The sequence below is a fragment of the Chionomys nivalis genome, chromosome 6 (genome assembly GCF_950005125.1).
Source record: "Chionomys nivalis chromosome 6, mChiNiv1.1, whole genome shotgun sequence".
Lineage (NCBI taxonomy): Eukaryota > Metazoa > Chordata > Mammalia > Rodentia > Cricetidae > Chionomys > Chionomys nivalis.
In genome coordinates, this window is record NC_080091.1 from 40,638,232 (window position 1) to 40,653,078 (window position 14,847).

The 14,847-nt window shown below is 49.2% G+C and overlaps 1 protein-coding gene across 5 annotated transcripts in view; it reads left to right on the forward strand.

Annotated features, from left to right (window-relative positions):
* Rgs12 (regulator of G protein signaling 12) overlaps window positions 1-14,847 on the forward strand; it is a 101,055-nt gene that overhangs the window by 48,441 nt on the left and 37,767 nt on the right. For all 5 annotated transcript variants that reach the window (XM_057772281.1, XM_057772282.1, XM_057772283.1 and 2 more), the window contains exon 4: window positions 11,807-11,828. In XM_057772281.1, coding sequence (XP_057628264.1) covers window positions 11,807-11,828 — 22 coding nt within the window. The remainder of the gene's footprint in view (window positions 1-11,806; window positions 11,829-14,847) is intronic.

Here is a 14,847-nt window from a genome sequence, read left to right on the forward strand (position 1 = left end):
GTCCTTGGTGTCGGCCTGGTTGTCTTCTAGGCCTGTCCTCAGACGAAGAGGCCAGTATCAGCCTTAGCAATGACCTCATCAGCTATAGAGGCAAGGGCAAATCGCAGGTATGAGGAGAAGAGAAGATGTGGCCTTAAGACTCCAGGTTGCTTGTGACTGAGCCACAGCATCCATACTGACAAGATGCTCTTGTTTTCTTCCTTTCCCATCCCTGACTGAACATACCTAGGATGCAGGCATTCTGTTTGAGATAATGAAAGCAAGCACCTAGACCTTTCTGTCTAAAGTTATTGAGTGATATATGGCTGGGTTGTCTCTCAGCGTCGCAGCAGGTTCCTCTGTGCGCGTTAGCCACACCTGGCACATATGCACCTTCGTCATTCATAGCTGTTTCTAGGGTCTGGAGGGCTGGTGGACTGAGATGTACTGTCCTGCACCCCTTCCAAAACTCTATCAATTAGTGCTAGGTCCTCAGACAATTGTCAATCTGCTGTGTATCACTTAGACTCTTTGGCATGGAGACAGTTCCCTGTGCCAGTAGCCACTGGACTCACAGGACTGACCACAGCCTCCAGACTACCCACAGAGCATAGGTGGTGCTCCCTTCCAGCAAGGAGCAGCTCTGCAGAGGGAGGACTGGGCTGTCTGGACCATCTCTAGCTGTGGAAGCCAGTCCCCTTGTTTGCTTCTTCCATTGTAAATCCCCTGTCTGGGCGCTAGCTGTGCTTGGGTGGGAATGAGGGTGGTGCACATGAGCCCTGCCCCTTGCTGCTTTCTCTGGCTCTGTTCCTGTGTTCACTACTACATCTCCCCAGAAAGCCTAAGTCTAAGGAGACTTGAGCTGCTGCAGATTCTCATCGTGGTCAGCAGTCACTGTAGCTTCCACATGGAAGGGCAGGGAAGGTGTTGTGGATTCGGCCTTGTGATCACACAGCTCTCTCGGTAGAGCAAAGGTGATCCTGGCCCTAGGCGTTCCCATCTGGTAGCCTGACACAGACACAAGGCCTGGCCCAGTCTAAGGGCCAGAGGCACTGCATTTGTGATTTCTGGGGGTGCCCCCATCTAACCCAGTGGTCTAGGATGATGGAGGGCTGTAGAGCCTGATTGGCCAGACCACAGTGCCTGGAGACACCCGGCTGAGCAATTCACCCAGTCTCAGAGAAGCGGCAGGTCATTTTGCAGTGGGACCCAGGTTCTAGCGGCAATCTTTCCCCCCACCTCCCACCCCCTTCTTCCTTTCGCAAGCCAGGATCCATCAGGTTCACACATTCCTGGGTTGTTCATCCTTGGGAAGCAAGCGTAGCCAATCATGTATCACAGATGCTGCGTGGAGGTGGAGGGGTTTTTAGGAACGTACTAGATCCTGCTGGCTGCCACCAAGGAAGCGCGTGCATATGGAGCAGGCTTATAATAGAATCAGCAGCAACTGTAATTAAGGTTGCAAACCATACCACGCCGCTAAAACACAAATTCTCTGCAGCTGTTGTGCTGAGAAATTACCCCTATCAGCTAGTGCTGCTCTTCAGATTCTGGAGAGGAAATGCTTTAAAAATGATCTCACAGGGTGACTTATATATAAATGGCTCTTATGTATGAGTCGATCAAGATAGCGTCTGAGTCTCTGGCAGACCACAGCTTCCTCAGTGTCCTGTTGCCATGGGTGACGAAGGGAGCACATGGAACCGAAATGTCTGAACTTTTCTGACATGCACAGGCACGGTGCTGTGTCGGATGGGGTTTTAGATCCAGGTGCCTGACGCGTTCTGGACATTATCTTGTCTTAAGATGAATTTGGAAAAGGGGCTGTCAGATGATTCGGACGTTTTTACTGACCATCAGGTAAGTGATCCAGCTGCTGTGTGTTGTGTAAACGGATGTCCATAAGAAAGCTTACATCCGGGTTACTGCTTTATCTCTACCTACTCTGGGAATAGTAGTTGTGGAATTTCCAGGTGCTTTGAAGTGTAAGCTTTGAAGCTGCTTTCCTTGGGTCCTGAGAGAGCCATGGAGTGAGTGCTACACCAACAACAATATGACCGCAGCCCCAGTGCAGGACTGGCTGTTTAGCTAGGTCAGAGTGATGGGTGAGTGTGGGACTCAGACCACAGCCCAGTGCAGGGCTGTCTGTTTGGCTGCTTGGGACATTGGTCCCTCCTAACCCGTTGGGAGCCTGTCTGAAGGCACCAACATTTATCTTTTAGTTACCCATAGTAATTCTAACAGCTCTTTAAGTGCTAGTGAATGTTTTCTTGCAATACTGCGTTCCAAGTGGATAAACACTAACATTTCTCTTCTTGTTAAATTGCTAGCTTGTAGTTCACATTTCAAAATATAGCAAATTGGCTCTGCGGGAACATATTGACAAGTACTGGAGTTTTAATGTTTGGTTATTATAGAAGGGTATGGAGTGGAACGTGTTATAGAGTCTATTTATTTATTTATTTATTTATTTATTTATTTATTTTGAGGAACAACTCTTTATTAGATTTTGAGTAATAACATCAACCACGTGAACATCTCCACGCAGTACCTAGAAAACATTAGCAGGCCGGGCCCTAGTCAGGCTGGCTGGCTGGAGCTCCCTCTATTATAGAGTGTATTTTTAAAAAAGTTTGAGAGAGCACAAAAAGCATTTTTCTTTTTGTGATAGTCTCATATTGTTAGGAAGATAAAAATAGATTTAAGCTTATATGGAAGATTGTCATTAATTCCTGGGTACTGGTTTCAATTTTTTTTTCCTGGGAATTGCTTAATCTTTCTTCCTAATATCTAATTCACACTTCCTGGAGTAAAAGTTGCTAGAATATCAGTGGCAGGTGTGGTGTATACATTAGTGCACAGGAGGACGTCTATACCCGCCAGGTGTGGGTGTATACATTAGTGCACAGGAGGACGTCTGTACCCGCCAGGTGTGTGTGTATACATTAGTGCACAGGAGGACGTCTATACCCGCCAGGTGTGGGTGTATACATTAGTGCACAGGAGGACGTCTATACCCGCCAGGTGTGGGTGTATACATTAGTGCACAGGAGGACGTCTATACCCGCCAGGTGTGTGTGTATACATTAGTGCACAGGAGGACGTCTATACCCGCCAGGTGTGTGTGTATACATTAGTGCACAGGAGGACGTCTATACCCGCCAGGTGTGTGTGTATACATTAGTGCACAGGAGGACGTCTATACCCGCCAGGTGTGGGTGTATACATTAGTACACAGGAGGACGTCTATACCCGCCAGGTGTAGGTGTAGAATGCTAGTGCACACTAGGACAGCCGTACCCTTCCATTTCCCTCAGGGCCTGAACTGGTCTCATGGGTCAGGGCTGGTTTCCAGGGTAGAGCAGCTCCCACTGGGTTGGGTATGGTTAAGTGGCATGGTCGTGTTTGATGTGCTGACACCTCCCTGCTTTCTAGCCTTTTCTTTCCCACCAGGCACTGGCCAGCTAAGTAGAGTGGCTCCTGGGGACCGAGACAGATGCTCCCTAACCCTTTGGTGTTGGAGTAAAGTGGAGAGACTGTTCTTAAACCCCAGGTCCCAAGGGAATCTTAAGGTTTAAAATGGGGCACTCAGAACACTGGGGTTCTGTATGTAGTCTGCATGGCTTGCTGCAGCCTTTCTTGAAGTGCAGGCGGCTGTGCTTTCTTTGCCCTGAGGCAAGGAGCTCTCTAGTTTTCCTAGTCCAGTATCCTTCAGGACACATGGACAGCCAGGTGGATGGAAATTAGAGCCAGAGAGCCAAGAGTCTCAGTGGCCAGGAATACTGACCATGACTTCCTCAGGTTATGTGGATGGGGAATGCATGTGCTGGACTGCATGGCCATTAGATGTGTCCTGGGCTCTGGTATGAGCTACTTAAGGAGAGTCAAATCTATAGTCAAAAGAAGTATGAGTTATCATAGGAAAGCAACATTTCCAATCTGCCTACACCCTCTCAGGATCTCCCTTCTCCTGGGTGGTCTGTTGGGAGGAGCAATTGTACCCAGAAGCATTTAAGGCTCTGTGTGGAGTGAGGTGACAGTCAGCACATCCCACAGGTGGATGCTGTTTCTTCCTCAGGCCTCAGATGTCAGGAACAGCAGGTTGGGCCATGTGGTCATCATTACGGGAGAGTGGCCATTAGGTTGTATTGAGTGCTGTTTAATATTTGAAAATGAAAACTGGTTCTAGTGTAAAGAAAACACGGGACTTTTCTTTCTTAGTTGTATGGAAGGCCCACTGTCTCCTTGGGGTGGTGAGTAGGACTTCAGTGGGTACAGGAATACAGGTACGCCCCGTACAGGGCATGCACAGGCTCCTCCTGGGAGTTCTGTTGCCTGCATGGCTGGAGCTGTACCCACGGTGCAGCAAAAGACCTTTGAGTTTGGTGAAGGTAGAGCCTTGTTGGGACATGGGGAGGTAAATGAATAGCACGGAAGATGAGGATGCCAAGGGGACTTGTGGCTGAGGAGTGATTCAGATTCCAGTGTCCAGAGTGTCCGTTGCCTCTCATGTCTGGAACCTTTTGCCTGTCCTCATCTGCCCGTCCTCTATGAGAAGAGACTAGGCGTTGATGAGGGGCTGTAGCCGACAGCAGTGGAGCTGGCACTGTTGGTGTGCTTAGCAGTGATGAGTGCGGCTCAGCCGGTGGCAGCCGTGGGACGTGAGAAACGCAGGCGATGTGTTTGAGGTTGCCTCTGCCTGCTCTTGCTGAGCTTTTGTGGGCTGAGTTTGAAGTATATTGTGGAATCTCTTTTTCCCCCTTTGAGTTTCTCTTTTAGTCAAATTAGATTCTCTCTGCCATGTTCTACCTATTGTAGGGCTCTAAAGTGATGTTCTGACCAGGGCTGAATGCAGAACGTGGCAAATCCACAGTGTTCTGGAGTGTGCAGCAGGGTGAAGCTGGTCGGCTGCCTGTGGGATTGAAAACATGAGGAAGCAAGGCGCAGCCAGTGTTTCAGACATGACTGTGTCCCTTGGGTGGACTCGGCAGTGTTTGCATGAGCTGCTTGTTTGCACTAGGAAAAGGGCACACATGGGTAGATGTCCACAAACGTGTTTTCCTAGCGGTAAACAGTAAGATAGTGTAAAGTTGCTTTGATGCACGTTGAGTGAGTGCTGCTGATGTGTCCAGGCTGTGGCCTGGCAGTGGCCCGCTAAGATGCTACCGTGAGGAGTCACAAGAATATGCTTCTGCAGGGGCACGTCCCCTCCTGGTCCTGCAGGTCCAGCCCCTCCACCATGTAAGGTGCTGTCCCTCACTCTGTCTATCTTTGTCAGCACAAGGTTTATTACCTACAGCACTGCCACCCCCAACCTCCACAGCCTTCACTGCCTCTCTGGGCCATGGAACCCTCCACATCCCTGTTTCCCCTTAACTATCTGGGAACCCCACCAGACTTGATTCTGCTCCCACCCTTCTCTCTGCTCCCATAGCTAAGGAAAGGTTAGCCCTGTCCTCTGACTCAGGCCTTGCCACTCTGATTCTTCACATCAGCAGCTGTGAACTTGACCTTCAGACACCCAGCACCTCAGGTGCAGGTGGTCAGCTGTGGCTGTGTGTGAGTGTGAGCATTCTAGCATGTGTTTCCCTGCACACTGCCCATTTTGATCACGGAGACTGCCTGTGGTCTGTGCCTCACAATAACCAGAGCTCAGTGTGGTGCTTAGACACAGCGGAGGCTCCTGGGAGGCGGATGGAAGGTTTTCCTGACTTACAGTGAGGCACCAGGACAAAGGACTGGGAACTTGGACACTGAGTGCTGTGTTTGTGTGGTGCTTGCCATGTGGTCACAGTACTTGTCTGGAGTAAGTGCTGCTTGGAGTCTGAGGTCTCAGCAGTGAGCAGATCACAGATGTGAGGCTCTGTGACAGATGTTGTCCTTAGTTCCCTGATCTCCATGTCTTTTGGTTGTACTGAACATAGAAAAGCTCTTTTACGACCTTAGTCTCCCCCCATCTCTGGCCCTCCCTGCCCCTCTTGCCACTATTCTAAGCACACTCCACATTCCAGATCTTTCTCCCCTGAGGTCTTGCTTGTTGAGTAGCTCTAAGCAGAAATAACTTAGAATGCTCCCACTGACTTGGCATCTACTTTGGCTCCTGGATTATAGAAGTTATTTCTTGTCAACTTCCAGGTATATACCTGATGATTGCTTCTTCCGCCTTGTTCTAGGTGAACATGTTCTCCAGCTGTCCCTTTATTTAAAAGAAAAAGCATTATATTGTGTTTGTGCGACTGTGTACTATGTGTAAGAGCATGAAGAGAACCGGTAGCTGCAGGTTGTAGCTACAAATGCCATGCTTTGATGCCAGGCCAGCAGTGCAGCCCAGCGCGCAGTATGGGACTCCTTGGAGTCTGTGGAGCCGCCCTTCTGATTCCACAACCAAAGAGCCCCAGAGCAGACAGGACCTGCCTAGGTTTCCCAACATGGCCAGAGAGAGTAATCAGGGGCCATCCAGAGGAGGTGCAAGTGTACCTGAGTCCAGGTAAGGGAACCTGCCAGGTGAGACTGCTGTGTAATCTGGGGCAGCAGCTCCACACTGGGTTAGAGCATGCAGCCACCAGCAGTCCTCAGATTAGCCCCCACGTGGGAGGTAAGTATATATTCCTTTAGGGCCTGGGAACCCAGACGTACACGTGTCCACAAATAGACACTCAGAGATGCTCACATGCACATGATACTCTGTTCCGATTTGATCTTCGCTGAAGTAATAAAACACCCTGACCAAAAGCAGCTTAGGTTTTTCCAGCTTATACTTTCAGGTCACAGTCCACTACTAAAGGAACCCAAGCCAGGAACTCCTTATAGTAAAGGCAATGTCAACAAAACAAAAAGACAGTCTCTTAGGTAGGAGAGTGTTTGCATGCCATGTACATGCTACCCAATAAGGGTCAGTAACCAAAATATATGAGAAACTCAAGTAGCTAAATATCAACAATAAAAAAATTAAAACAAAAAATTTTACTTTTAGGCTGGGTGTATTAGTGAAGCCTTTAATCCCAACACTCCAGTGGCAGAGGCAGAAGCAGGCAAATCTCTGTGAGCTTAAGGCCAGTCTGGTCTACATTGTGCGTGCCAGGCCAGCCAGTGCTGTGTAGTGAGACCCTGTCTCAAAAAATAAAAATAAATAAATCCTTCTTGCAAAATGGCAGAGGAGCTGGTTTCCTGAGTAACATGTGCAGACCATGTCACGTGTGCCCTTCATCAGGAGATGAAACAGTATGATGCCATCTGACGCCTGCCTTCACAGTGTTAAAGGGCAAAACTGTAGGCCAGGGCGGGAGTTGGTGGGGTGGGAATCAGTGCAGCCAATATGCAAGCAGTGTAAAGTTTCCTTTGAGACTTAGATCCGAGACACAGCACCACTGTCAAGCCCATTGCAGCGTTAACCCCATAGCCGAGATACAGAAATAACCCAAATACCTGCGGATGACCAATGAATGAGGAATAAAGCAAATATGGTGTATATATGACAGCTGCCATCTGTGACAACATCGAACCATCTTAGGCTGACTGAAGTCTGCCAGACAGAAAGACGGATCCTCCATGGTCTCCGTGCCATGGTGGAATCTAAAAGGGCTAAGGTCCTGAAGCAGAGTAGAAGAGTGGCTGCCAGGACGAGAGGGAGTGGGGGCAGGGAGACAACACATCAGTAAAGTACTGTGGCCTCAGGGGTGCCCAAGCTTATTGATACCTTGTAAGGTGAGGATACCCTGTCTGGATATGGTGATCATGCAATCGTGGGTTTGTACTCAAAATAGTACGCTGTGCACTTAAGATCTGCATGGTCTTTTTCTGCATAAGAAAGCCATAACCCCAAACTCCAAGGGCGACTGACCCATGTCAGTCCTTTGTGTGCAGTTTGCCTTTTCACGTGTTTTACAGTGAAAGTGACACGCCTGTGACAGTGCTGTGGAAACCGCTTGCATTGTTTGCGGTGACACTGATGACACGGCATTGTGTCTCGCCACAGGTGACTGCACCTCTCACAGTTAGCCCACAGTGTCCTCCTTCCCACGCCCTGGGGGGGGGGTGAGGTACACCTCTGGTTATTCTGGCTCCTCCTGCTTGCCCTCCTTGGGGAACACAGGCCAGCCCTGTCAGGTCCTGGAAGCACAGCATGAGTGCTGTGCTAAGCCTGTGTTGTGAATGCGCTGTCCCTGTAGCTACTGCCCCAGGAGATAAATGCTCTGAGCATCAAAATGTAAAAAGTCACGTTGAACTACAGGTGACTAGTTTACTGCTGTGACAACATCCTTTGGGACTGTTAGGAATCCCAAGGAAAAGGGGAATGAGTTGGGGGCTTCTGCCTCTTCCCCTTTGCCTCCTCACCCCTCCCTTACCTCCAACCACGGCCCTTCTTCCCTCTTGTAATGGCACTGTTTATTTCTCCATGGTGTCATGACTGTGTCATTCTGCCGAGACCTTTCTAAGAGGTGAAACTGCTGCTGTTTCTACTGATTCCTTTAAAAGGGTGATTTATTTATTTTATGTGTATGAGTGTTTTATCTACATGGGTGCCTGTGCACCATCTATGTGCCTTTTGCCTGTGGAGGTCGGAAGAGGGCTCCAGATTCCCTGGAACTGGAGTTACAAACAGTTGTGAGCAACCCTGTGGGTGCTGGGCATTTAACCTTAGTCCTCTAGAAGAGCTGCTGTGCTCTTAACTCCTGAGCCATTGCTCCAGCTCACATTTCCACAGACTCTGGCCTGTGTGGGCCTCCCTTGGGTATGGTAGAGTTTGTACTCTGGTGTTGCACATATAGGGGCTCCTGAAGGTGGGGTTATCCTCCTGCTTCCCAGAGTACTGTGCCCTGTGCCTGCCTCAGAACAGCTTCCTTAAGGCCTATGCCGAAAGAGTGGAACATTTCAGATGAGATAGAGTAGGTGACAGTGCATCGCCTCACTAGAGGCCATGGCTTTTGCCCATTGCCCCAATCCCCTGCCTATCTTCTGTTTCTCAAGGACTCTGGCTTTTGTAACAGTAACGTATTAGAAAGTACACATCTCTGTACTGGCTTTTTCCTATAAATTAAAACTGTTTTAGAAATTGAAAGTTTCCCTTCCCAAAAAGGTGTCTCAGTGCTGGCAGATGGTTACACTGCTGTGCTCATTCCCACCGTTGTTTCTCATGGGCATTGGTCCTTGAAAGCCATCTTCTCACTGCTTGTCTTTGGTTTCCCGGCCCGTTCCTAGGCCTCTATCCTTCCCTAATGGTAGGTCTGCTGTGTGTTGACATTTCCTGGTATGTGTGTTCAGTCAGCTATGATTTAAGGGCCTGCATTTGTCTTGAGTGACACAAGGTGACACCTTGTTGAGGTTTAGACTCTAAGATTGACAGAATTTCTAAATGTGCACCACAACAAGGGTCTTCTTCACAGTCCCCAGGAAGAGCTGGCTCTGGTGTCTTTCAGCCTCACACTGTGGTGGCAGATGACATGCTGTGGCATGGAAACTCCAGCCTGTAAAGGAGGCCAGCATGCAGGATGGGTGCATACTGCTCATAGATGTCCAACAAAGTGAAAGTTAAGTGACTCTGGGGCTGGAGTAGCATTGCTGTTAAGAGCATTGGCTGCTTGGGGACATGGGTTCAGTACCCAGCACCTACACAGCAGCTCACAGTCATTTGTAACTCCAGTTCCAGTGTTACAGACAAATCTGATGCCCTCTTCTGGCCTCTGAGGTCACCAGGCACACAATGTAGTAAACAGACATACAGGCAGGCAAAATAGCCACATCCATAAATTAAAAATTAAAGAGTAATTAGGTGCATCCTCTTGGTGGCTAAGGAACTGTTATGCCCAAACCCGCAATCCCCGCAAGCCAACAAGGAAACCAAGAGTCATGTGTGTAAAGCAAAGAGCCTTTATTTTAATCAAGTTTGCAAACTCAGTCTCTCCACACGTCCAACGTATTGGAATAACTGGAGCGCCCTGAGCGCAATTAGAATAGGGTTTTTTAGTAGTAAAGGTGGGGGTGAGGGGTTTCTGAGTCTTAAGACTCCTGATTGGCTGACATTCGTCTAGGGTTTCCTGGTGATTCTGAGCTGCAGGTGTTTCTAGCTACAGTGCTTGGAATGCCAGGAATTTCCTTTGAATGGTCTGTTCTTGGGTAGGGGTCGGGTGATCTCAGCTTGTGGTTCCTCCTGTAGCCCAGCATGTCTCTGGGTAAACAGTTGTGACTCCAGCCTCCATTTAAATTCATTGTTGGCCAGAGTCCCGGGTGGTAATGGTTGGAAGAAATAAAGAACTTCCTTTGGGTGACCTGCCCAGACTTAGATTATCTATCATGGCTGGCCCTCACAGAACCTGGATTCCCTAGACCTACGATTTTATGGGTTCAGACCCCATCACAGGTTGTAGCAGTCACAGTAAGAAGTGACTTCTCTCTATGTGCCACGACAGTCCTTTGGTCATAGGTGGAGGCTGGCCATCAAGGTGAACCCATTGAGTCCTTCATCATGTATCCTAGCAGGGTAACAATAGGGGCTCCTTGGTATCAGCCAGGATGGATTGAGAGTACTATCTGACTGCCCGATAGGCCTGGACATGGGCTGTAAAGTCGGACAGGAAGTGCACAAATCCAGGTGCCCTGGTGGGTTGTATATCACATATCCTTTGGCTTCCCTGGGGAGAGTGGATAGTGTCTTATGGCCATCGGTTCTAGGTGTTCCTGTTGGCAGCCACTGAAGTGTCAACTGGACACCCCATGAGTAGATTATTTTACTAGAGGGGTCTTACAGGATGCCCAGGGGACCCAGGTCTGGTGTGAGGCAGGCTCTACTCACTTGCTGTCTGCCCTCTGGCTGCACCTAGAAGCCCGGTTCAGATGAGACCTGAATGCTATGGCAAAAATGGTAGAACCTTGGAGAGTTAAAGCTGGGAAGGCTTTGTAATTGATCCAGAAAGCTCTAGGTAGAGCCACCCATAGCCCAGGCCACAGGAGGGAACGTTTTCTGGCATCTTGGCATGCTGCAGACATGAGAGCAGTGGTGCTGGACTTGCTGTGTGTCCCAGGCCTCCTCTGAGCCACTCTGGCACTCGGCTGTCCTGCCTGCTCTTGGGGAGGAGCCATACTGCCGCCAGGATCCTAGCCACAGGCTTCATTGGCTCTTCCACGCTCCTCCTTCTCCTGCTGGGTCCCTCTGCTGCTGCCCTGGGATGCCTGCCTCCTTATCCATCTGCCTTTTCCTGGGCCACTCACCACCTACCTGATCACTAGCGAGTGTCCATATGAGCCCAGGCTGGGCTCCTACAGAGAATTGCTGACAGTTTTTATTCCCAGAGGATCAGCCTTTCTGCCCAGTAGTTCTTAGCAACCCCCAACTCTTTTTAATCTGCCCCCAGGCATTTCCCCAGAACTGTAGTAGCCACTCTTCCAAGGGGGAGTGGCAGGGCGGGGGTGGGGGAGGTGGTGGTGGTTAGGGACACACATTCCTGTTCTGCCTTCTCACAGCTCAGGTCTCACTGGAGTGGAGGTAACACTAGCCTGAGCTGAGTAGTGTCTGGTACTGAGCCCCTGCCCTGCAAGGTGCCCTCACTGGGGCACTAATCTTAAGCTGTTATCACACGGTCTGTTAATAAGACTGTGATGTCAGACATGCTGGGATCTGTTCTTTTCAAGTGAAAATGACGACAACTTCCTCTTAGAGGGAGTCACCAGCTGGGGCGGAGTTGGAGCCCCAAGGCTTGACTCACTGTCTGCTTCTCTCAGCGCCTACCTGGGTAGCTGGGAGTCGCCCAGGACCTTGGAGGAAGTGAAGCGCTGTTCCCTGAATCTTGTCATGAGATGTAATTAACTCATGTCTCTCTCTCTTTTTTTTCAGTCTGCAACTGTGTCTGATGGTGGTAAGTCATATTTTATTTTTCTTATTGTCGTTTTCAAATTATGAAAATATATCTGCCATTTGATATACTCAGTAAGATGCTTTCTCTGCCTTTTCCTTGTGGGAGGGTCTCAGTTGGAGTTTCACTGGCGGGCAGTGTCCTGGTGGCCTGGCCATGTGTTTGACTAACATGGCAATAGAAGCTCCGCGTAGCCAGCACAGGTAGTGTGCTGAGCTGCAGTTCATGCTCCTGCACGCCTGTGATCAACAAGCAAAAACATGCTTGCTGATCCCTGTACATCCAGCTTCCAAACGAGCAAGTTCAGCTCTCAAAGCAGTTGCTGAATCTGAGCCATTCTGGAAGGTCCCTTCCTAAGGAAAATGTAGTAGATGAACTGAGAGTGTGGGGTGAAGGAGAATCAAAACCTTTCTCTCTGTCTTTAGAAGAGTCTGTGTACAGGGCTCTTTTAGTGGGACTGACCAGGAAGGAAGACCCAGCCAGGGTTCACTCCATTTCTCTGACATAATCCCTGGTTTTAATTCAGCATTTAGAAAGAAAAAAACAAAACAAACAACAGCAACATCAACAACAAAAGAAGCTGCCTTAAACTCTTTGGAGAGCTTCATCTAGACACTCCTCGGGCGTGTAGTATTCTGGTACTACAGACCAGTTGGTATAGTTTCTAGAGACTTCTGTTGTCTCCTGCAGAGCTGCCCATCTCAGGCTGGGGTACTCCTCTCCCACAGGAAAGTGCAGGCGGAGCCTTTGGCATTAGTAGCTCTGTGGACTCACAGAATGGAGGCGGGGAGGATAGCCACTGCTTGAGTTACAAACCTGCTCATGCCAGAACACAGACCACAGGGAGCCTGGGCAAAGTGTGAGAAGCATGTATTTTAGAGTAAAGGGGGTTATATTTCCTGTGTTATGTACAATAATAATCGTGTTATTTAATCAGCCAAAGCCTCCTTAATGCAAGAAAAGAAGTAGGATGGGCAGCCAAGTCTGGGCCAAAAACACAGGTTCACAGCCCTGGTGCTAACTTCTCTTTTCTGGCAGAGGACATTTATTCTTGTGGGAAATGTATATACTTGAGGTTTCCATAATCCATCAGTTTAATAATATGTAATATATTTTATTGACTTTCCAAAGTTATGCACTGTTGTTAGGAGTTGGGGAAGCCAGTCCTCCCCAGCCCCAGCACCCCAAGTTGTCCTATAGGTTTCAGAAGGTCCCTTTCCGAGGGTGGGAAGCCCCTGGCTCCCAGCCCCCACTGCGCCTTTCTGAGGAAGTGGTGTCCTGGCCAGGTGATTCCCCCTGTTTTGGGGGCTTTCCACCCTCTGTCCCCTTCTCCTCCAGCTCAGACCCCAGGGCCACAGGACTGTGTCCTGTTCTCCTGTGGAGGACCTGCTATGGCAGGAGGCAGGGGATTTCAGCAACTGAGCTAGACAGCCAGATATATTTTATTTCACCACTTTTCATGCTTTTATTATTTTTATACTTTTAGTTTCTTTTCTAATTATAAGGTTAAAATGCAGAGGCTGTCTGACTGAGTCTGTGTGTTAGTTCTAGGAGGTCACTGTTATGTGCTGTGGTCACAGTGATACTGAAGCAGTGTAAGGATCACTCCAGTAGAGGTCCCCGGGGCTCAGGCCTGGAGAAGAACCTCCAGCCTTCACCCTACTAATCCAGCTGAAGCCTTCCATTTCCCACAGACCCCGGGAGCTCTTCCGTGTTCCATCATGCAGTGCCCAGGCACCTGTGGAGAAGGGCTAGGCAGAAGCTTGAATGTTTCCACACAGAGATATTTTATAGACCTGGTCAGTAGTAGACAGGTTCCCACATGGAGCCTAGGAACCACAGAAGCCCACGATGTATGGAAAAATGTGTACCAAGTGCAGGTAGAAACGAGGGGCCAGCTCAATCTGTGCCCAGTTGAGGCTATGTCTGCCTTCTCATCCAGCCTGGACTATGGCTATTAGGAAATCTCATACTCTTCAGAAGTGTCGTGCATCCAGCTAACCATGCCCTTGACATAATGTGACTCTTTGATGTCATTCCAGGCTGTGCGCAACATTTGGTAATGTGTGTTCCTACCATGTCGTCTCATGCAATTTTAAGGAAGTTGGGTGGTGCCATTTAAGATTTCGCTCAGAGTGAGCTTTTCACTTGCTCAGCAGGAAAGGGCTTAAGGTCACCACTGCCTGCACATTGGCCTGTGTGGAGGGCAGACTGTCTCTAGGACAGCAGATCAGGCCTAGAGAAGTACCCTACCATTCAGAGACTTCCCGATGTCCAAATAGAAAACAAGGTCAATCTGGAGGGTTGAAAATGTGTAAACCAAGCCCTTACCTAGCATGCTTGAGCCCAGGTTTTTTTTTTTAAAGAATTTATTATGTATACAACATTCCTTCTATGTATGCTTGCATGCCAGAAGGGGGCACCAAATTTCATTATAGATGGCTGCCAGCCACCATGTGGTTGCTGGGAATTGAACTCAGGACCTCTGGAAGAGCAGTCAGTGCTCTTAACCTCTGAGCCATCTCTCCAGCCCTGAGCTCAGGGGTTTTATCCCAGCTTCACGGAAGGAGAAGGGAAGATGGGGGGAGTGAGAGAGAGGGAGGGAGAGAAGAGGAGAGGGGAGGGGATATAAATGTGAGTCCCACTGTTGATGCTGGTACTGAAAGGACTTTTCGCCTCAGATACCGGCTTGGCTTTCACACTGTCTTCTGTGGTACCTCACTACTGTGTTCCAACAGTGCTCCACCTCTGTGCTCCCAGTGTCCCATCTCCGTGCTCCCGCAGTAATCTACCTCTGCACTACCCCCGTGTTCCCACAATGCCATCTCTGTGCTCCCATGGAGCTTAAGCTCTTTAACTTGGTATTAGCAGCTCTGCCAGGATCTCCCCTCCCACCCGGCTCTTGTTCTCAAAGGGCACACCACCTTGTGCTGCATGAGGACATTCAGGTGTGCCTTTCCTGCTAAAGGTTCAGTAGTTCTGGTGTGTGAAGTAAACTGACAGCAGGCAGACCATTAGAGAC